This window comes from Pungitius pungitius, chromosome 14 (genome assembly GCF_949316345.1).
Source record: "Pungitius pungitius chromosome 14, fPunPun2.1, whole genome shotgun sequence".
Classification (NCBI taxonomy): Eukaryota; Metazoa; Chordata; class Actinopteri; order Perciformes; family Gasterosteidae; genus Pungitius; species Pungitius pungitius.
In genome coordinates, this window is record NC_084913.1 from 5,004,896 (window position 1) to 5,027,077 (window position 22,182).

The window sequence follows — 22,182 nt, forward strand, 5'->3', positions numbered from 1 at the left end:
AAAATGGGGGAAATTAAACGATCGCACATAGCTGGCCAAGTTATCACACACACCAGGCGCGTACCGCAATGGTGTGACACGAAATCCAAAGTGCGATTACAAAACCCCAAAATGTACCTTTAACGTGCTGTTGAGAGTCCTGACGAGGTGAAGTTTATCGTTTACAGCGTGGTTTTTACAGCGTTTGACAAAGGACGCCCTGAATTCCCTCTTGGTAGATGGCTTCCGATCTCCTATTGGGGAGAGGCTGGCCTCTTTGAGGTGAATGTAGAGCTTCTCCATCTCATCCGAGCCGTTGACACCATCCCCTGCAACGAATAAGGTGAGACTGCGTCATCACCACGGGCGTCCTCACAAAGATTGCATTGACTAACTGCAAAAGACTGCAAAAAAACAACAACATAAATCTCTGGTGCATCAGTGCTGCAGAGCCAAATGTGTGAGACACATCTCTGCTGTTTACAAAAGCGAAAGTGATACAACGGAAATAACTTCAAAAGAAAATATATATATATTTTTAAAACGCACACATTGTGTAATAATACAAATCCCCAGACCAATTCTAGGAGGAGAATAAAGTCTCACCCTCGCTTCCAGCGCCCGAAACCGCCACCCGAGCCTCTCCCTGCGCCGCGGGGCTCTCTTCGGGGGACCCCGTCCCCGAAGGCCCCGAATGAGACGAGTCCCCCAGCACCTGTGGCTCCTCCCCGTGTCCCGCCCCCTCCCGCGGCGGTCTGTGCAGGTGCACTTGAACCGAGCACGCCACCGCCTCCGCCGCCGCCGCCACCACCGGCCCGGCCTCCGCGCCGGGAGGGGCCGCCTGCGACACCAGGTCCAACCAGGACTGCCGCTGCTTGGCGAGCGACGAGGCGGAGCTCTGTGACGTCATCGTGCTGACGGGCGACGAGAGCGAGCCGTTGGCTTCGCCGGGGGCCGCGGGCGAGTAGGGGGGAGGGAGGGTATCCTGAAATACAAACGCACTGGCGTCACACGCAACGTACGGGGGAGGCAATAATAAAAAATTTAAAAATCACACGCCGTCAAATTTCAATGGTTGGCTCCAGAAAATGCACGAGGGACGAGGAGACGTGACCGACCCGATTGGAGGACCCTGGCGGACCGGATGAGTCCACGGAGTCCCGCAGGGTTTGTTCACAGTACGGTGGGGGGGGGATCTCTGTGCTCTCGGCTTCTTCGTGGTCACTGGCTTCACTGTAACACTCTGGACACCCAAAAGACACACATGCACAAGTCAGACGCCACAACACACACACACACACACACATCCAGGTGAAAACACTTATTCTAAATAAGTCTAATTAATAAATGGTTATTATAAAAATGTTGGCAGTGTGTACAAAGTTGAGGGCAGTTGCTCACCGACTGCGGCGTTTGGATCCATTGGCTGGTATTTAATGGAGGCCAGGCCGAGCTTATTCAACCATCTGCCACAAAAGAACAAAACACAAAATATTGTAATATAACGTTTGACAAGACACTTTCTAAAAAGAAGCGCATGGAATGGAGGTACGACTTACAGGTTCATCTCCTCGTGGCCCTCGGCAGCAAAGTAAAACATCATGACGTGTGGGTGGCACGCTTTGAAGGCACTGCGCGGGGGGAGAAGCACACGGAGAGCAGCTGTGACGGGAGTGAAAAACAAACTGGAATGTACAGGTGAAACTCAAAAAAATTAGAATATCGTGCAAAAGCTCATTACTTTCAGTGGTTCAACTTAAAAAGGTGAAACTAATATATAGACTCATTACAAGAAAAGTAAGATACTTCAAGCTACTTCAATGATTATGGCATACAGCTTATGAAAACCCCAAATTCAAAATCTCAGAACATGGTGGGGTTTTCGTAAGCTGCCATAATCATCAAAATTCGAGTTTCACCTGTATGTACGCTGGCAGTTAACCTCGCTGGTTTTTGTTCTTCATGGATCAGTTTCAGATCACTTGACCCGTGCACTTCCCCATTACCGTACGAGGGTGAACCCTCCCGTTCCTTTTCAAGCTGCCACAATAAATGAACAAACAAACAAACAAATGTACGGCTCATTCTCCGCTTCCCGGCACCGAACCACTGGCTTACTGTTTCTTCTTGCACTCGATGGCTCTGTCGATGGTGAAGTTGGTGAGGTCCATGTAGCCTTCAGCCTTCTCCGCCTGCAACACACAGATTGAACAACAGCGGATGAGGTCAGACCACTTCCTGACGAGGACACCTGCCCGCTCGCATTGCAGCGGGGGGGGGGGGGGGGGGGGGGGAAGGGGGGCGACTTCTTCTATTTCCCGAAGCGGGTTGTCAGGTCGTCGGTTAAGTTGCGTACGCCCATCTTGGGGAGGGGGGGGAACAGACAGTGATACCGACGCCTTCCTGGAACGCGCCGTGACGCCGCAGCGACAGGCGGGCATCATGACACCCTGGGGCAGAAACGAGCGTGACTCATCTGCCCCCCCCCCCTTCCTACCTCTGATGAATAAATCCTCTGTCATTTAAATTAAATTCCATTGTTTGCCAAAAGACATTGAGAGACCAAACAAAAAGGCATCGTTGGAAGTGGTTTGCAGAAATATAGATAACCTCCAGCCCTGTCCTCTGAAAGAGTGAAAGTAGTCCATGAAGCAGAGGCTCAGCAGAGGGCTTGACTGGAAGAAGGAGCACATTTCGAGAGGGAAACCTTTACCCTGGTGACCCGGTGGGTTTTTTGAGGAACAAGAGCTGCTGACGGGAGTTTCTGTCAACAGCGGTATCACTCACCAGCTGGTTGGTGTACCAGTAGAGGGCCGTCTTCTTCAGCACGAACCAGTACTTCTTCCATTTGATGGCCAGGAAGCCTTTGCTCTCTTTCTTCCTGTACAACCAGCCCTGGTGGTCGGGGGCGCCGAGCTCTTTGACCGAGATCCGTCTCCTGCTCATCGTGCCATCGCCTGCGCAAGGAACGACAACGTGCACATGAATGGACTGGGAACCGCCCGCCCCCCCCCCCCCCCGTCCCCGTCCACTTCCTTTCCTTTTGTCCGCGGAGAAGCAAAGCCACAGTTAAACGCAGGTATAGCACTGGAGGAAGCAGACCGGTTGCAGAGACCGAAATCAGTTTTACGCCCCAGTTTTTTTTTTTTTATTCCCCTGAACAACGTCCTTGATTTGAATGCAAAGCCACGTTCCGCCTACCTGTTCCACGTATGAATCAGCCAGAAGATGGAGGGCATTAAAACACAAAGAGTCGGCACAGACGGACTTCAAGACACCGAGAGATCAAACGGACACCCCGCCAGTTCCCACACACGGCACCAAGGGTGGAGACCTACCTCCTCGGGTCTTCCTCTTGGACTTGTGGCGGAGGGAGACCTTCGGGGAAGCAGAGCAGAGGAGGCAAACGTCAGACTGGAGAGACGCACCCGAGGCCTCGGTTCCTCAGGGGCCCCGCGGCGATGAAGGCGAAGCTTTGCGGAAACATCCTGTCACATGCGCGCTCTCTCTCTCTCGCTCTCTCTCTCTCGCTACCGTTCTCTCTTATCTCCCCGCACGCAAACGAGCACACCCCCCCCCCACAACCGCTCTACAACATCCTCATCTGTGACTCGTCTACTCTCTTTTTTTCCGTCCTAACCTTGTTTTTTTTAACTTTGCAGATGTGAAAGGTTACCCATAATTCTTCAGTAGCTCTGAGATCCAAATCTAATCTGTGAGTGTGTGGTAACCGCTGTGTCTTCACTCGGGTCCATTGGCAGCTAATTATCTGAACACAACATACTACCTGCAGAGCATTGTGGGGGGAAAAAATACCTTCAAGGCACTCTTTTTTTCCGTCTCCTTTAAACTCCTCAAAATGAATTTAAAAAAAAAAAGGAAATAGGAGAAGTGGAGGTAGTTCAGTTTAGGGTTTCTGTTTAATTAAAGGGGAGAACAAGGAGGAAACACTCACAGGGTTGTAGTCATCGGCAGCCATAGACGGGGGCACAGATATGGGGAAGGCAGCCTGTTGGAAGACAAGAAAAAGATGCACCTTACGATCCGTCGGTTCACACCGTTAGTGACGGAGGAGCAAAAAAGGCATTGGACCAGAGGAAGTGATGTCCGTCAAAAGGCATGGTTTCGCAATTTTCTTTTTCTTTTTTTTTTTTTTTCAAAAAGGAAGAACAGACACAGAAATGTGAATTGAAAGTGAGTTGAAAAAGACGTGTCCTACAGAAACAGAAGCCAGAGAGCAAAGAAAAGATGGAATTGGTAAATTCTGATGAACAGCAGTGACTCACACCTGCAGCGTCACGGTCAGCAGGTCAGCCGGTGACACACACAGTAGAACACACACTGCCTCATGGTATCGGTGATTAAAAAGCTTCTTTGTGGCATCGCACCTCAAATAAAATGGCTTTTTTCGGCAGTGTCAAAAAAAATAAAATAAGTACATGTGGTCAATTTATCGACCTAAATGGCATGCAAGTTATTGAGAAAGCTTAGCTGACGTTATGGACCAACTTCCTCTGCTCACTTAAGTTCCCTATTTGTCACTTTTAAAGCCGCCTGAGAGGGACAAAGGGAAAATGACAAACACACACACCGACCAGTTACCAACATGCATCCTATTTGACTCCAAAAGCTCACACGATGACACACACACACTCATTGGACACATCTGTGCACGAGTGTTACTGTTTTTGCACAAACACTTACAACACGTTGCATCACATCTTGTTTCCGGGTCTTTGAGTTAACCGACAGACTGTGGGAGCCGTAGATTTATATCTACGGTGGGAGCCGTGCAACAATCACCACATGAACCGCAGAGCAAGCCTGTGTCTCAAGATATGTGTGTGTGAGAGAGAGAGAGAGAGAGAGAGAGAGAGAGAGAGAGAGAGAGAGAGAGAGAGAGAGAGAGAGAGAGAGAGAGAGTTTGTTTGTTTGTTCTGTTGGGCTTTTTGCTTTGTTTTATTTTGCAGATGTGAAAGGTTACCCATAATTCTTCAGTAGCTCTGAGATCCAAATCTAATCTGTGAGTGTGTGGTAACCGCTGCGTCTTCACTCGGGTCCATTGGCAGCTAATTATCTGACCACAACATACTACCTGCAGAGCATTGTGGGGGGAAAAAATACCTTCAAGGCCCACAATGGTCAGAATAGAAGTTCACGTTTAAGGTTGCGAGTGTGTACTCCAGCAGATGGCAATGCGAAAATGCAAAATAAGTAAGATACAGTACGAATGCTAAAAATGTGTAAAAGGTGTGATTAGGACGTCTGTGTAAGACTCATTTTAAGAGACGTTAGACTTAGAAAACGTTTTGTCAAATGACTTGATCATGACATTTAAATATGTAATTCAACCACTCAAACGGCTGTCAATTAAATTAAAGCCAGATAATATATAAGTCCAAAATAACTCAATAAACCAACATTTTAAACACCCTGTAGTCGGTTAGCGCCACGCGCATTTTGTGGCTGTTGCCGTCTCCCCCCCTCAATAAAAACGTCACCTTTAGCAAATGACTCATCTCGTGGACACGTCTAACGAAGGTAGAATGTTGCCGTACCTGCCACCACAACCTGAACGACTGAAGGCTGGACCGCAAGCGCCGCTCCAAGTCGGACCAAACCTCCGTGAGCATGTCGGGGAAAAGACAACGGAAGCCCGGCTGCTTTCCGGTGGGTCCGGGGCCTCTTTGGGTGTCACCCGGTTTCAGGTAAAAAAAAAAAAGAAAAAAAAAGAAGGCCGACACCCATGCTAGAAATTATGAGGTCACTTTTTTTCCTCTCCTATTTTTTTACATAAATAAATCAACGGTATTGTTGCATCGGGTATTCCTCTCTCTAAATTATTGATTGAATTAAATGAATAGTGGATGCCTGTAATTCCCCAGTATGGCCACTAGGTGTCGCTAGATTACCGCTATGTGAAAGCATTTTGATCCACCACACAAAACCCAAAACAATGGCAGTAAGCAATAGCAAATGCAGTGGCGAATGAACTGAGCCTTAACGTTTTGTTTTACTCTTCCAAAAGAAAATTTAAGAAAGTTTTAAGTTCACACATGTAAGTAGTAATGAGACATGTAATGAGAAATGTGTGTTAAAAAAAATATATATATTTTTTACGTTAACCTGCTCTTGGCTCTAGGAGGCTGTGGCCTGACTATCACCCCCCGCGCTGGGTTTGCAGTCATAACATCGGCGAGCTGCATCTGGGCCGACGATGTTCCGGGTCAAGGTCGGCCTGCGCTGGGATGGCGGTGAACCCGCAGACTCATTCTTGTGTTACCGCGTTACTGTGGTCTCCATTTCATTTCTGCTTAAACAGGCGAGGGCCTCTTCGCTCTTTCCACTTGCCATTGTACTGCAGCAAGTGGGGAAACCCCTCCCCCCCCTCACGCTCCCCAACCCCCATTACAGCTCTCAAACTCTCACACTGTAGCTTCCTCTGTGCCCCACCTATTTGTCACCCCATCTTTCACATCCACATCAAGGAACTCCCTTGTGTTACCCCTATACCCCCCCCTCCCCCCAAAAAAAAGCTTCCCCTTTGCTATTTAATTTAAACGTGTTGAATCAATTGAAGGCTTTGAACACAATTAACTTTCAGTTTCAGCACGTCGGATTTAAAAGGGGCATTTGGCTGAAGCTGTGTCACTTTGCCTGCGACTCGTGTCAAAAGGGCCCCAAGGATTCACGGCGATGCAAATTAGTCACACCATCGTGTTCTCCATCTCCCATCACGATCCATGCTGAGAATTGTCACGGCACTTAGTTTAAGTGTCCCCCCCCAACCTTATAATGTGTGTGTGACCGAGAAAAATGTGTGAGGGGGGTGGCAAACAGAGTGGCTATTATTCTGCAGGGGGATCTCTCACAGTGTAAAAGGAAGGGGGGAGGGGGTGCAGGGCTAAAAATGATAAACAATCCTAGCTTGTAGTAATTGACAGTTTTCCCTTCTATTCACCCTTTTTTTTTCCATCCAACACGTTGACTGACAAACGAAACAAAGTTCTTCTTGTTTGGCGCCACAAGATGCCGTCCCACCATCAACGGGAATTTGTTTACATGCCACCACTGACTATGACTAGACCCCCAGTGGAAGTGGATATGACAGCAGTTTGTGCAACAACAATCCAATGTCAAATGATCTCAATTTGTTTCCTCTAATTTAACGGGTAGTTGGAAACTCTCTATTTTGTCGGACCAAGAAAAAGTTTCGTGAAGTCGATCCGTGGCGATACCTGCACGTTGCCTTGTTCTATTCTGGCAGAGAGCGCGAGAAAGAAAAATGTGTGTGTTTTTCACGACTGTGTGTGGAAACGTAATGGGCCTCTAATTGTGGTTCCCAGTTTCACCTCCTCCTGCCAAGGCCCGACGCCGGTGGCATTCCTCACATCGCACGAGGCACGGCCCGCCCGCACGCCACTCTTCCCTGAGCCGAAGTGATTGAGTGTTCACTTCCTTGACAGAATGACCCCCCCCCCCCTCACACACACACACACCCAGACACACACACACACACATGCTATACTTACTGCCTGAGAGAAGGACCAGGATCGTATTTGTGTTTGATTATACCTGTAGGAACAAAGTGGAGAGAGGGAGATATTGAATGATGTCAGTCAGCACCGAGGAGCTTCATTTAGCCTTTGACCCCCCCCCCCCCCCCGCCGCCCAACGAAAACAGATCCACATCATCGGTGGGCCTTTGGATCTGACAATGGACTTGGCAACCAGTCCGCAGCAGCATGGGTAGCCACCGAACCAGTTCCCAACGCTTAAAATACACGATTCACCTCAGCCGGGCCTCACCCTGCAATTTCAGGGAAGGAAATTGTCTCTGACCCTTTTTTTTTTTCCTGCCTTATGATTGCAAAAATATTTGGTGCTTTCCTCCTCCTGTCATCCATATTCAAGTTTTTGTCTGGCTAAAGGAAATATGTTGAAATAATATACATATTTGCAGGTGCAGGCTTATTTTTATGGCCAAATTGACGGTTTGGGAAAAAATGAAATAGATTTTCTGCTTTGTCATGAGGGAGAAACCGGTTTGCTTTTTTTTTTTTTTTTTGAGATAATTTTTACGGGTTAACGAGCCATAATGAAGACGACACTTGATTATATCCGCCGTCAATCACGCCGCACGCATTGACGTCACAGGTTTATGAAACCTCCACCTTCGATGAGTCAACTGCTCCCCCCCCCCCCGCCCCCCCAATTCACGATCGCATCTCTCCGTGCTCACTTCAAATGTGAGTAATGTGTTTTGATCGAGCGTGCGCCACTCCGAGAATAGACCCTGACGGGGGGGGGGCGTTTAGTCATCGATCGCCCGCGTTAATGCGAGGAGTCACACCTCCTCGGGGGGGGGCCTAGATCCAAGGCCCAGGAGGAGACACACAGAGGGGCCGCGGTTTCAGGGGTGACCCTGATTTTTTTAAATAGTTGGGAGGCGTAGAATCGTCACGACTTGTCATGACGGTGACATTTCTGAAAGAGTTCGCTGAAGATGGGGCTGCGTGGCGAAGGACGGGCTCCTTGGTGTGTGGGACCTCGTTGGGACGCCCTGCACTTGTTGTTGTTGTTGTTGTGTAGGAGAACAGTTGTCGCAGTTCCTAAGAAGCCCACTGTGACTATTTAAAACCCTTCCATTAGACAAGTGACACACCGTCAGGATTTATTTTTCCATCTGTCTCTCTCCTTGTATGCAGCCTGGTTATCAATGGCAACCCCCCCCCCCCCCCCCGAGCCTCCACCCAGTGGCTTGTTTTTAAAGGATTCCACGGCTCGCTCACGGTCACTCCCTTTAGGAAAATTAGATCCAACCCGATCTCATGTCTCTCATAAGGTGTGTGTGTGTGTGTGTGTGTGCGTGCGTGCAAGGGACTCACCGGTTGAGGAAGTCACTGCTAGAGTGCCAGTCAGATCCCTGCGATACATAGAGATTCATGTGTTAATCGCACGCCGGTGATGGAGTCGGACTACGCCGGCGGGGTTGATCCGAAAGGACTCGGCTGCCCCCGAGATGCACTTTACGTTCCCTCAAAGCTGCTGCTTTTGATCACTACTTATTTTAGGATGATAACGTATGACTTAAAGTGGCAAGCAGCATTTTATCTTGCAGGCCTTGAATCTCTCCGAAAAAAAAAAAAAGAGAACCTAAACATTCATACATGTCCTTTTGTGATAAGTTAACAAAAAACACAGATAATTGAGCCCATCGTTCCCATGTGAGCGTTTGAGATGTGCAGGCAGGAGATGTTAGTGGTTGGCAGAAGGTTAAGCAGACTGCAGGTAGTATTTAGGCAGACCACCGGTTTTTCTGAAAGCGCAAATTAGTGAGGACCGCAGGCGACTACGGCTCGGCAAGCGGTGGAGGAGAGACGGGAAGAGAGGCCCGTCTGCATTAGTAGAGTTGATGCACAAAGAGGTGAAGTGGGGGGGGGTGGGTAGGAGGGGGGGGGGGGGGGGGGGTGTCACACCTCTGGGTCCGATCCTTCATAGGTATACACTCATTCAAAATCAATGAGAGGCATAGTATTCCTCACCTGGCTTTTAAATGCTTAAAAGGCAACATATAAGCAGGAATAAGATCCACCCCCCCCCCTGCTTTGACCATATGGTCGCCCAGCTGGAATTTAAAGTTCATCAAAGAAGAGAGCAGTTGCATAACCATCGGCTGTCTGACACACCAAGGTAACTCGACATCGGCTATCCGGTTTCCCCGCATGGTTTAAAAAATAAAACAAAAAAAGAAACAGAAGGGTCGAGTTTAAAGGTCGCAGCGGGTCAGAGAGCCCGCCGGCTCAATGGCTCGGGCCTGTATTAATCCCCGAAGCCGACCGCCCCTCAAAGTCCCATTTTGGAGCGTCACCCCATATGCTCCATTATAGTTACACATTAAGCAGTAATTCCACACTCCAATGGTAAAATAAAGACGACACAAAAGATCACTCACATGAACTGCAGTTTTTAATAAAACGCTATTCAAAACTTACAAAAAGGCAGATTGAGCAACAACAGACACTTCTTCCCCCGTATTTTCTTAAATAATACTGTCGCTGCGTCTCTTGTGACCAAAGAGCTAAGAAGGCCATCTGACCAGTGTGCCCCTAAGACATGGCCGAAAAAGACCATTTATTACTGTCAACCAGCTGTGTGCGTAGGCCCTTTTTAGGTCAGTCAACTGAAACACAGGATAAAAAAAAGTTTACTGAAATAGAGTGCATATCTTTTAAAAAACCAGCACAAACATCCTTTCCCCAACCGATGCAGCATTTTGTCAACTAAAGTGACGGTAGAAATCTCTCTGAAGTACATGCATAGCTTACAAGAGGCAACCTTTGGTCGAGGGCAATGGAACCGACTGATCACAAAAGTGTCATTTGAGAAAAACATGTAGAAGCAACATGAATAGTAAAAGCACACTTTCACCAACAAAATATGCCGTAATCCTACAACTTATTTCTGCAATTTTTTAAAATCAAAATAAGCAAATAGCCGAAGCGACAGCAGGCGAGTTTTCTGAAGTATTAAATAACGGTAGCAGAAAACATTTTGAAAACTGAAACATGACAAAAGTAAATATATGTACAGAGGAGATAGAATCCGAACCAACTGGTTCTTCTTCAGGCAGCGACTGGGACTTGTGGGCAGAGACCAGGTGGGCAGTGTTAAAGGGGCGATGATGTGACGTGGTGAGTACTACTAAAGCGAGTTCGGCTGAAGAGTAGTAGTTGGTAGTAGTAGTAGTGACACCAGGGAAATGTGGAGGTTGTTGAGGGGGGGGGGGGGGGGGAGAAGAGTGTGAAAAAAAAAAAAAAAAACAGCTGGGCGTTTTAAAAAAAAAAAAAAAAAAAAAAAAAAAAAATCGAAAGGCACCGAGGAAGGAAGGACAAAAGACAGGAACAGGAAGGCCCGGACAGGAAGCGCATCATCAGTGAGTCAATAGCTTAAGCCGCGTGATCCAACTGACCAGTAGTGAGCGATCTGCCGCGGGGCGCTTGGGGGTGGGGCCGACGGGGGCCTTTTTGATGCCCTCCTGGTAGGGGATGGTGGAGCTGTTGTGGAGGTCGGAGTTGGAGTAGTAGCGGCTGCCCCTGATGTGGTCCACCCGGACCAGCTGACGTTCCCCCGCGGGCCTGTAGGGCGGCGACACCGAGGGCACCTCCTCTGCGATGGTGGGGATCCTCTCGTTGCTCAGGTACCTGTACAGGAGGTCCTCACCTGAGGCGGAGGGATAACAAGGGGTCAAGCTCCGGGGATTTAATTTTTTTGTATTTTTTGCAATGTTACGTTCACCTACAAACAATTCACTTGATATTAGGATGAAGCGTAAATGACGTTAGTTCATTAGTGTTGGTTGAATCTTTTTGGATATATGCTGATTTGAAGCCCGATACCGATATAATATCTATTCGTTCAATATATAGCTGGAGAAAGCAGTTAGCTTAACCTCGGAGATGCTTTAATAATTAAGGAAGATTTCAAACATGATCTTTCATAATAATGGATGCATGTAATGGTCGATTGTCATGTTTAATTGGATGGAAATGAACCATTATTGGCAGTGAATATGTAATAACTTCATGGCATTCAGTTTCTTAACTGTGCTCAAATGTCCCTCGTAGGGTAAAATGAGTGTCGAGTGCCGTGCTTCTTTGATGCTCATAATTTGTATGAACAATGAGCGTGAAAATGAATCATGGGGGGGGGGGTGGTGTTTCCCTGGGAGTGAGAGCGGTTGCGTGCGTACCTTTCCTCCCCTGGTTCCAGGGCTTGGCGTAGGCATCCACCACTCCGAGGCAGGTGTCCACCGGCATGGAGAGGGGGCGGGGCTTAGCTGGAGGCAAGAGTTTCGCGTTTAGATCAATGAGATTCATTATGCAAGTCGTTATTTCTAAAGTCTCCCTGAATGAGAACCACTGACCGCGCGAGGACTTCTGCTCCCGCATCCTGGGCAGGATCACGTTGGCCTCGATGGGGCAGCCGCCGCTCAGCTTGTCGCAGTCTGCGACGGTGCAGCGCCTTCGGCTCTCCTGGTCCAGATAGGAGTTGGGCGACTCGGAGCCCTTGGGTTTTTTGCTAACGCTGCGGAAGGCGTCTGCTCTCTCCTCTCTGCGCGGAGAAAATCAAACGCCCGTTCATTCACTGCGACACCTCCGTTTTTTTATTTATTTTTAAAGCCTGAAGCAGTGCGACCAGGAGGAAGGCGAGTGAGCAAACACTGGAAAGTCCAGTTAAACTTAGACGCAAAGGCTACATATTCTTCATTTCAGATTCACTTTTTGAACGTGGCCGTGTTTTCACCAGATTCCGGCTGAGGTGCGAGATGAAATGGCTTGTTGCGTAACGGCTACAGTGGGGACCCGAGTGGGCCGAGCACGAGCAGAACAGAACAGAACAGAACGTGCAGCGGGAGGAGAGGCGGTGGCGAAGGTTCCTCTGCGTTGCTCACCGTGGCGTGTAGGGCATTGGAGGCGGAGGGGGGATGTACAAGTTGAGGATGGCCGACTTCTCCTTCTTGGTCGATCCGTTCGCCGAGCCGCAGGGGGACTGGATCGTGACCGGGGAGGAGTTGTTCTGGGGAAAAAAACACGACAAATCAACGTCGGGGGTCCCGGGCCGTCGTTGCTTCCTGCGGGCGACTGGGAGGGGTTTACCGCGTGCGGCGAGACGTTTTAGTGCCCGAGCGCGTCTCCTGGAGTAAGAAAGCTCGTTTCTTTGAGGTACGGAAAGATTGTAAGTGAAGTCCAAAATAGTCAGCGACACATAGTACTTAAAAACTGTACTCATTTACCACAGTTATGCCTCCGGACACTCAAAAACATACTTTTGAAACCCAAATGATACGATGTTTTGTGCAATACATTAATGACAGACTAAACATCCCATTTGGGACATAATGAATCCACTTCCCTCCCCTTGTCCAAATTATACAGCATGACAAAGCCAGCATTAAGGTGTATGCTTTGTCTCTGTTCTGCAGCCCTGTTATCTCAGGTAAACCAAGATGTCTGACTCTGATACCACCACCCACCCCCCCTGACTACTTGTTAAAACAAGATGCTGGTGATGATGTTGACACGGGTCACCTTTGTGTTAAGAGGCTCTCTGTTGTTTTGGGAAACTCAACCTTATCTGAAATCTCCTCATCTTGCCTTCTCCGGCTATAAAACAGGCTGCCTGTGATTAGACAATAGTAGAGCCTGAGATTGGGGCGGTGTTGGTTTACAACGGCCTTCTTGGAGTTAAACGGGACTCTGGTGCGGTGATGTGGTTAAAAAAAAAAGCTAAGTGAAGCCTAATGTGTTCACATGAGGGAGAACGATCGCGTGACCTTATTAGCACAATATTTACCAGCTAACCGTGACCCTTCTTTGCACAAAAGACAAAAAAAGAAAGAAAGACTGTTGAACCCAAATGATCTGAAGTCTCTTTGTCTTCTTTACACGGCAACATCTGGGGCGATTTAGTTCTAATAAACAATTGGCAGGCAGCGCGACCGAATGACATCATGGGACTTTGTTTTCCTCTGGTGTTGCGCTTGAAGAAAACCTCAAGGCTTGATTCAGCCAGTCAGGGTGGCTCTGTGACACTTGTCTCAACCTGCCGTTTTAGATCCAACTCCCTAAAAAGCTGATAATTGGCTGACAATGACTAGATGCAAAGGCTTCTGTTGATCTTCCATAATGAAAGGAGGAACGAGTGTGTGTGTGTGTTTGTGTGTGTGCACGTACCTGCTGTGCTGGGGGCTTCCAGCGCATGTTCTTGAGGGGGGCGGGGGTGAAACCTGCTATGCCCGTGGGCCTCTTCTTAAGGAGGAGGACCACACCTTTGGGGTCCTCCCTCAGTCTGAAAACCAGGTTTTTCAGCTGCCAGCCCACCTGGTTAGCAGGATTAGCACAAAACACACCATTAGTAGCACATTGACATTTACTCAAATCGACAGTATCTGTGGTCATAACATGTAATTATTCAAAGAAATAACAACAACAACAACAACAAATGTTTCCTACCACTGTCTGCTGGTTGACCTGGATCACCTCGTCTCCAGCGTGGATCTTTCTGGTCATGTCTGCAGGGGACTAAAGAACAAACGAGAGCAAAAGGTCAAAGCTGGATGAACCACTTTTCAACATCAACTCAACTATTTACCAAAAACCTAGTAGAAATCTGAGCTCCTTTTTTTTTTTTTTTAGAGCCGGTCCTGTCTGGTTTCAACTGTCTTGCCTCTGAAATTCTCTCTTCAAAAGAGCAAATATCTGTTGAGTAAACACTGAGAGCTCAACATGGGAGAAAAACACAAACACTCTCTCCGTGTGTGAATATCAGTTGAATTGTTTTTCATGTCACACGGATGTCAAACAGGATTAACTAGTCACTATTGGTCATGATTCAGGGCCTGATTCACAATTAACGAACGGAGGCGTGAGGCTCCCACCGTGATGGCGGTGATGGCGGTGTATTAGTCACTGACTGGTTGTCGCGGCGTGGGAATAGGTAGGACGTCTTATTGTGGAGGCAGCGGAGGCTTCTGCACTCCGGTGATCGGTAAATATGAGAAAAACAAATTCGCTGTACGGATCAGCGGTTCTTAACTCCCTCAGACAACTATGCGCGCCCACAGTAGAGGAGGAGGAGAATGAAGAGGAAGATGAGAAAGAGCGTGAGGGGAATAGCAAGATGTGGTTTTAAAGAAAACTCCAAAAACTCACATGTTCTGTAGTTCCTGTGATGACATGTAACCCATCATAGGTAGACTTGATGTACATCCCCTAGGGAAAAAATATTTTTAAGTTAAAATACAATATCCTCATTAGGGTGAAAAAAAAGAGGAGGAAGCAAGGAAAAAAAAAAAAGTAGCATTCCTTACCAGACCCTCTCCCGGATTGATATCGGTCAGCTGGACCTCCTCCAAGCAGGCCGACTGGCTCATCAGGGGGTCAGAGGTGGTTCTCACGGTCTGATCGCAGATGCTGTTCAAAATCTTAGACTGCGGAGGAAAGGGCAAAGGAAAGGTCAGCGGGGGGAGAGGGGGGGGGATAAAATGAGAAGCACAATTCTTTACCCCTCACTGGGAATGACAAGTGCTTCTCGGTCACATGCGTTTTGTTTCGGACACTTTGTGTAGAGGAGGTGAGCACGACACAAGTGCACTCCACTTAGGTTGTCGGAGAGCGAGAGCGAGACGAAGTATTAGCCCGAGGGGTCAGGAGAGCGCCGGGAACAGGAAACACTGACCCACATGTAGGGGGGTGTATAGTTTACATTAGGAGAAGCAAAGCAAAGAGATTCAGTGTACTCACAACTTCCAGGATCTTCTCCTCCATCTCGTAGACGCTGCAGTCCTGTTGGAGGACGGGGATGACAGATCAGGCTCGAGAGCAGTAAACAACGGGCAAGAAGAAAGTATAGGGGTTGGGTAAATACGATATAATCAGCATTCCACATATAGACCTGAGCATGTAGAACAGCCTCAAATAAACAGCTTTTCAATTCAAACCACCTCTCTGCCCGAATTCTGGGGGAGGCTATAATTGCATAAGGTCCTATGTGGTTCAGTGGAACACACTGCACCGTGAATACCATATCACCTTTGGAGTGGGGGGGAAAAAAAAAACAAAAAAAGCAAGTCGAAGAAGCCCAGTAGCTGTGATCCTGGTGGTTCGTGGGAAGGATCCAACAACAAAAGTCAGCAAAGCCAGCTGGCCGGCTGTCCAGGCTCTGCGCCGTCAACCTCCACGTGTCCCGACACGGCGCTCATAGGCTGCGGCTGGACCGGCCACAGCTGAGGCAACAGCTTCCCCTGACAACTGGGCCCTGGGTCAGCTAAGGGCGGGTGGGGTGCATCCCTTGTGAGGGGGTGGGGGGGGGGGGGGGTTCCTGAAAGTGGCTTTAGGCTGGACAAGCCCGAAGGGAGGCCACCCATGAAAACACAGGTGAAATGCTTCGGTCATGACTAGAGAGCGCGAGGAAGTCCCTTCGTCTCTCCGGAGGCCCCACCATGCACAAATTAAAAAAAGGGGGGGGGGGGGTCCTCTGGTGTTGAGGGGCGCTGTGGCCATCAGCAGTGTCATTGGCGTGCACCGACATGCGCCGCGCACAAAGCCGCCTCTGTTGCTCGTTGAATATCCATTGTGCAGACAGCAAACGGGGGGGTGGGGGGGGGGTCGAGCCTGTTTTTCCATATTTCCGTAGCAGGCGCATTCCACCGGCCAAAAGGGGGGGGGTGTCTGTTTTGAGAATGCACTCCGCTTGTCACACTGTTGGTTTGTTTGCCTTGGAAAGGTTCGAACGGCCGCCTGTCGCCGCGAGCGATGGCTTCACATCCGAGGCTCCCCAAGTGCGATTTTACCCAAATGCGTTTGAGTGTTTTTTTTTTGTTTTTTTTTAGCGTCTAATCTCTTTTGCTAAAGCAATAAACACGTGACTTATACACTTTGAATGAATACGACTATTTGATTATTTCTAGATCAAATACATCCCTGCGGTCAGCCGAGAACACATGGTGGTTTCAGAAAGCATTTGCTCATGCTTGTGTAAACCAGCTACTGCATATTTCTTTCAGAGACTGGCCCATGTTTGGATGACGGAGCCAAGAGGGATGAGCTAAAAATACATATTTCAATGTTTAGAGGTCGTGGAAACCAAACGGTATCCGTGTGTGCTGCGGACACGGCTCCTCCCATTCAGTTTTAAACAGTCACAGAACATTTCTCTGGTCTGGTCGCAGTACCAAAACAATACAATACTCGCAGATGATCCCTCTCAGATCTGTGCGTGATACCCAGATGAATCCCACATACATCTTTGTTCCGAATCCAAAGTCCTTCTAGCAGACCGGATCCTCATAGTGGGGCGTGTGCGCTGCGACAGGCTGAGGGGCAATGCTCTGCGTGTCGTGGACTCGCTCCCCGCAGTGGCTGCCTTCACACTGAAAGACCCAACCCTTTCAGACATTCAGACATGAATCAAAATATGTTGAATATATGTCTATAAGTGCAGTATTTTGCAATAGAAGGTAAACTTCTATAAACTTAATATCTAAACCAACGAAGTAAGGAGGGAATCTATAAAGTGCGTTCTTTGAAAGAACGACCTCCACCCCGCCGCCGGGGTCAGCCCCGATGGCTAGACGCGCTCACAGCTTTATGGTTGTGTCTCTTTGTGTGTGTGTGTGTGCATGCGTGCACACAGGCTTCATTCAGGCTGAAACACATAAATCGCGTGATCTGAAAAGCCCTGATTCTTGGCTCAGTTCACGAATGGAGCCGTGCAGACCTCACACCGCACCTCCCCCATCATTAAACTAATCACCGCGCCAGTCTTCCTGCACAATCTATTCTATTAACCAGTGGCTTATTATCTGCTCTACGTAACAAAAGGGGGAGTACATGATCTGAAGAGGTGAGCAATGAAGGATGTGATGAGTTGGACGTAAGCCTCCAGTTGCATACGTGGCCACGAGAGGAAGACCAAACGCCATCCCTCCTCCAGTTGTTGGAGGGAACTAATCTCTCCAGTCTCACTAGACTCTTTCAGCACCTACCAGGGGTTTATTCTACACCAAAACCTCTCCACTTCACAGGGCAGTGTGGGAAACCTATACCCCCCCCCCCACACACACACACACACACACACACGCTTCTCCTGGAAGACCGTGACCGAAACACCCACAGTAAATCACCGGAGGCGCTGAAATCCCAGACTCTAGCGAGGAAATGGGCACTCTGGGAAAGGAATTTATTTTGATGCAATAACCCCTTAAAAATGACACCTGCAGTCTCTGCAGCTTAAGAAGGAGTCGCTGAGCGGGCTTTGCTTAAGTCAAACCCTTTGGGGAGAACAAATTGCACATACAAGCTAATGTCTTTGACACTGAAGGAATCCCTTTTGTTTAAAAAAAAAATAACAAAGACATATGAGCCGACCGCTTTTGGTCGTATGAGATCGACGGAAGTCGACACCCACTCTGGATCACGTGTCATGACGCAATGCCGGAGCAACGCGGAGCAGAAAGCTGTGGAACCCAGTGGACGCATGGACCTCCTCCTGCGTCCCTGCGCTAAAACCAACGCACCGGAAACGCTTCCAGACGGTTCGGTCTCCCGCTTGGAGGAGAACCGGAACCACGTGTCTGAAAGGGTACGGCGGCCTGGGGAAGGGTCAGCGGTGCCAGCCGTTAAAAAAGACCACGCCACCGGGTTTTAATGAAACTGGAGACCCAACAGCGAGGGTTACCATTAAAAGTCCCCGCACTAAGGGGGTCTCCTCATTAGCCGGCACGAAGAGGAAAAAGTTCCCAGGGAAAAAACATCAGCATTTGCAATAATGTGCTCAGACTGCTGGCTTCAGGCTGTTGCCGCGGCAGCCAGACCACATGTCCAATAACCCTCTTCTCCAACACTTTATCTCGCATGTCTGTGCCCCCGGGGCCGGTACGCGCTTAAAAAAAAAAAAAAAAACAACAACCCATTGTCTGTATGTTTCCAAAAGGGGGGGGGGGGAAGATTGCTGCATGTGTGCTGTGGAGCTAACTAGCGCGCAGACCTGTTGAACCGTGGTGGTGAGCTCCAGGCAGAGTTGAATGATCTTGTTCTTGGTGTCCGTGAAGTCACTGATCCCGATGAGAGGCGTCCTGCAAGCAGACAAAGGGAGAGCGTTACGAGCCAGCGACGGATGGTTGAGATTCTGACCTCTGATGTTAAATTGTAACCCGTAAAAGCACATCCACAAATTCTACCGTCACACATTTAATACGTGTGAATATGTTCAGTTTTCATTGACACGATCAGATAAGTATTTATTTAACTCTGCATGGTTTGTTGAAGTGAGCTGGATTTTACTGAGTGACCCTAGTGCACAATAGAGAATAATATTGGAAACCGACAATTCTGTGTATATCATCGTCACTAAGACTAATAAAAATCATAATGTTGCATTGACACATTTCAGTATGAACAAAAACTAGCCATTCAAATCTTTGTTAAGAAACAAAGCATCTAATTTGGCTGGTGTGCATAACAAAGTGATCTCAAGTGGTTTACTGTGGAGTCAGCCATCAGCTACTAACATTATCCTTCATAAACTTGGTGCACCCTGCTCCGATTGCTGCGATTGGGTGACCAGAGACGCGGTTGTAACTCAAGGTTGTAACTGGTACCCTTTTTTCTTCTTCTTCACCTAAAACATATGCTTACAAACTCTGCAATAGCTGTCCCAAAATAAAGACCCAACCCTAAGTGCAAATTAAAAATGAAAACAAGTATAAATGTGAACTGCAGACGCAATTACGGCGCTTTTAAACACTTGTTACGTTGCTCTCATTTGAAACATGAAAACTGCCATTTAAAATCATGACGTCACCTAAACTTAGCCGAGCGCGGCCACGAAAACAGAATAATGGAAAGATAAATGCCCCGAGTGTCCTCCCGCAGTCGCCCCATGCCCTCCCCGACACCTGATCGGATAAATCACCTGTCGAGCCAAGCCAGGAGGCTCTTCGCGGCGCCGATCAGCTCGACCACGGAGGTGAGGAAGTCGTTGGCCGGCTTGCGCGAGATGCTGCCGTCGTACGCGGGGCTCTTCCTGCGGCCCGACGTGGCCACGTGGAGGCTGCTGGCCGCGGCTCTCATCCTCACCACCAGATTCTTCAAGTTGTCCGTCTCGACCCCGTAGTTCTGCACGCGGGAAGTGAATACATGATTGAATGCAAAATTACACCTTTTTTTTTCTTCTCTCAATTGAACTCTAGATCAAAGCAATCGACCCCTCTCCACGCAGTCTACACCTGGGAGGTGCTCTGTTGTTGGAGTCCTGGAACAGTGGTGTCCCGTTACCGGGCAAAGCGTGTGGTTTCCTGCACAATGCAGAGCTGTAATCATGTAGTTGACGTATATTATTTAAGTGCACTTAAGTGAGAACAGCTCCGGCATGAGATTCCCGCCTCCAGTCTCGAGGATTGTTTCGGAGGCGTGCGCCTATTCAATCACCCCGATTCCTATCAAAAGTTTGCATTCTTGGGCCGGGGGGGGGGGGGGGGGGGGGTCCGTTTCCTGCTTCTGCCCTCCTCTGATATATATAGATTGTTCAGAGGCATGAAGCAGCGGAGCTCCCGTTTCTGCAAGGGTCACTACGCCGCGTGCCCAGCTGCGTAGTAACTCGGCTCAGCGCGTATGTCCGAGCGCGTGCACTTTTTAAAATATTTTAAAGAGCTCGCTGTTTGCGGCGTTTTGACCGAACAAATGTGTTCGGGCCTAACGTGTCGGTTAAAAGGTGAGCAGAGAACGGGGCAGAAGAGGCCGTCGGTCCTGGGAAATATCGGCTTACATGGCTGTCGCTGCGCCACGTGCCAGGAGCTAAATATGCATAGCGAGGAGTAGAACAACATATGTCTGGGATCTGCAAGCGCCCAGTAGGGACTTTTATTTTTTCCACTGCGTCTATCCAACAACGAGCTCAAAAGAAATCTGCAAATCCACCCAGTCAATCCTCGAGGAAGCACGGGACCAGTCAAACAGCTATAGACCAGCAGAAATGTGCAATTTCTCACCCTCGTAGGAGCATTTAAAGCTACATTTTCATTCTTTTAATGGCCATTAATTAACCTAGAATCAAGACGGCAGAAGCCTTATTTTTGTGTGAACTCTTTGAAGGGAGTGTACACACTCGATTAAGTGTCCTCGGGGGGGAAACAAAGAACGGCTATCACAACACGGCACTTCCTTCCCGCGCCACACGCACATGACATGGATCTGACCTGACAACGAAAGATGTAAAAGTAGGTACCGTAGACCGAGTCTGTGCATCTGTTGCTACGATGTGTCACCTAAGGTTAGGCTTTATGTTATAACTCGGGATAGATAACAACCCCCCCCTCAGGCAACGGTAAAATACATTTACAGCAGCCTGTCGTATATGTTATGCTCAATGTTTATGTGTGTTGGTCTCTGTGTGGGCTGCCGGGGGTCCGAGAACGAACAAGCGCGTGTTGGGTTTCAACCCCCCCCGACTCTGCAGAAGACATCATGGCTCAGAGGAGTCCAGTACAATGAATTCAAATGTTCTCTCCCCAGCAGTGACAGCAGTTTTCTCTCGATAGCCTTCGGGTGAGAATAGAGGTTTCCTGCAGGTCTGTGGCGTTGTGTGTGTGTGTGTGTGTTAGGCCATTGGACATTGGATATGGGGTTGAAACTGCTAAGAGGGTCCCTGATATATAAAAAGGTGAAGTCTTTACAATGCGTGCTCATGCCTGTTAATCGAATCGAGGGGCAATGCCTAGTAGCAAAGTGTCACAAAGACGAATGTGACTGCAGCAACGGGAAGAGTCTGACCTTACAGTAAACAAAAAAAGAGAAAGGAGGGGGTATGTGCGGGGGGCGCTTCTGTGGGTGATGTGGCGTGTGTTCTTTTCGGTAGCTGTGACCTTGCCTCTGTAAAAAGTTAATTGAATCGGGGGCCTCACTTCCTCCCACGGGACCTGTGGAAGGCCACGGCCTCCTGCTTAATAAGGAAACCCTTAAAGGACAAAAAACATTTAGCCAGACTGCTTGGGTGAGGGGGGAAAGGCTGTGGAGAGTCCAGCATTCCTTAAGTTCCAAGGGACAGAAGGGGGGGGGGGGGGGGGGGCGGTGTTATACTGTGTCAGCGCACACTGTCACAGTATAGCAACAGTACATATAAAGAAAAGGGAGACTAAAGTTCACATGCAAGGAAAAGGGTTCTACTTAAAATAACAACACCAAGGTGAGGAAGCACTTTATGGAGCCGCTCCAGAGGGAAAACTATTTGAGAATTCATTGCCATGATGTCAAGGTTCTCGGGGTGAATAAAAGTCCGGGCCTGATGTGCGTGATGGTAAAAGAGGTTATGACCCACCAGATGTACCATGTGGTACTTTATTGTATGAAGAGTAAATCTATCAGAACAAAAAAAAGGCACTTGTGGATGTGCAGAGCGGTTGCAGCTCACGTGGGTGCCTGCTCTGTACAAGATCCCCCCCCCCCCCAACAAAAGCATGCATGCTTTCAGTGTGCCCATGAGGCCGATCACCGACTAAATAAATCTAAAGAGGGCCCAAAGATTGTTGGAACCAAACCCGTTGGAGCTACATCTTTGCAAGAGGCCGCCTCGTTTCTTCAGTACAAAAATAAACGGTGCCCCAAACGATTAATGCAAAGCATTTTAAGAGAGCGTAAAGGCAGA

General features: G+C 48.6%; 1 protein-coding gene across 1 annotated transcript in view; it reads right to left on the reverse strand.

Annotated features, from left to right (window-relative positions):
• LOC119227281 (connector enhancer of kinase suppressor of ras 3-like) overlaps positions 1–22,182 on the reverse strand; it is a 36,877-nt gene that overhangs the window by 1,055 nt on the left and 13,640 nt on the right. The window contains exons 3-24 of the mRNA XM_037485927.2: positions 19,456–19,658; positions 18,529–18,616; positions 15,285–15,326; positions 14,852–14,971; positions 14,694–14,753; positions 13,995–14,063; positions 13,716–13,862; positions 12,434–12,558; positions 11,906–12,093; positions 11,732–11,818; positions 10,952–11,202; positions 8,868–8,905; positions 7,512–7,554; positions 3,935–3,988; positions 3,318–3,357; positions 2,767–2,936; positions 2,098–2,171; positions 1,539–1,610; positions 1,381–1,445; positions 1,098–1,222; positions 586–964; positions 118–308 (exon numbers count right to left, since the gene is read on the reverse strand). Coding sequence (XP_037341824.2) covers positions 118–308; positions 586–964; positions 1,098–1,222; positions 1,381–1,445; positions 1,539–1,610; positions 2,098–2,171; positions 2,767–2,936; positions 3,318–3,357; positions 3,935–3,988; positions 7,512–7,554; positions 8,868–8,905; positions 10,952–11,202; positions 11,732–11,818; positions 11,906–12,093; positions 12,434–12,558; positions 13,716–13,862; positions 13,995–14,063; positions 14,694–14,753; positions 14,852–14,971; positions 15,285–15,326; positions 18,529–18,616; positions 19,456–19,658 — 2,631 coding nt within the window. The remainder of the gene's footprint in view (positions 1–117; positions 309–585; positions 965–1,097; positions 1,223–1,380; positions 1,446–1,538; positions 1,611–2,097; positions 2,172–2,766; positions 2,937–3,317; positions 3,358–3,934; positions 3,989–7,511; positions 7,555–8,867; positions 8,906–10,951; positions 11,203–11,731; positions 11,819–11,905; positions 12,094–12,433; positions 12,559–13,715; positions 13,863–13,994; positions 14,064–14,693; positions 14,754–14,851; positions 14,972–15,284; positions 15,327–18,528; positions 18,617–19,455; positions 19,659–22,182) is intronic.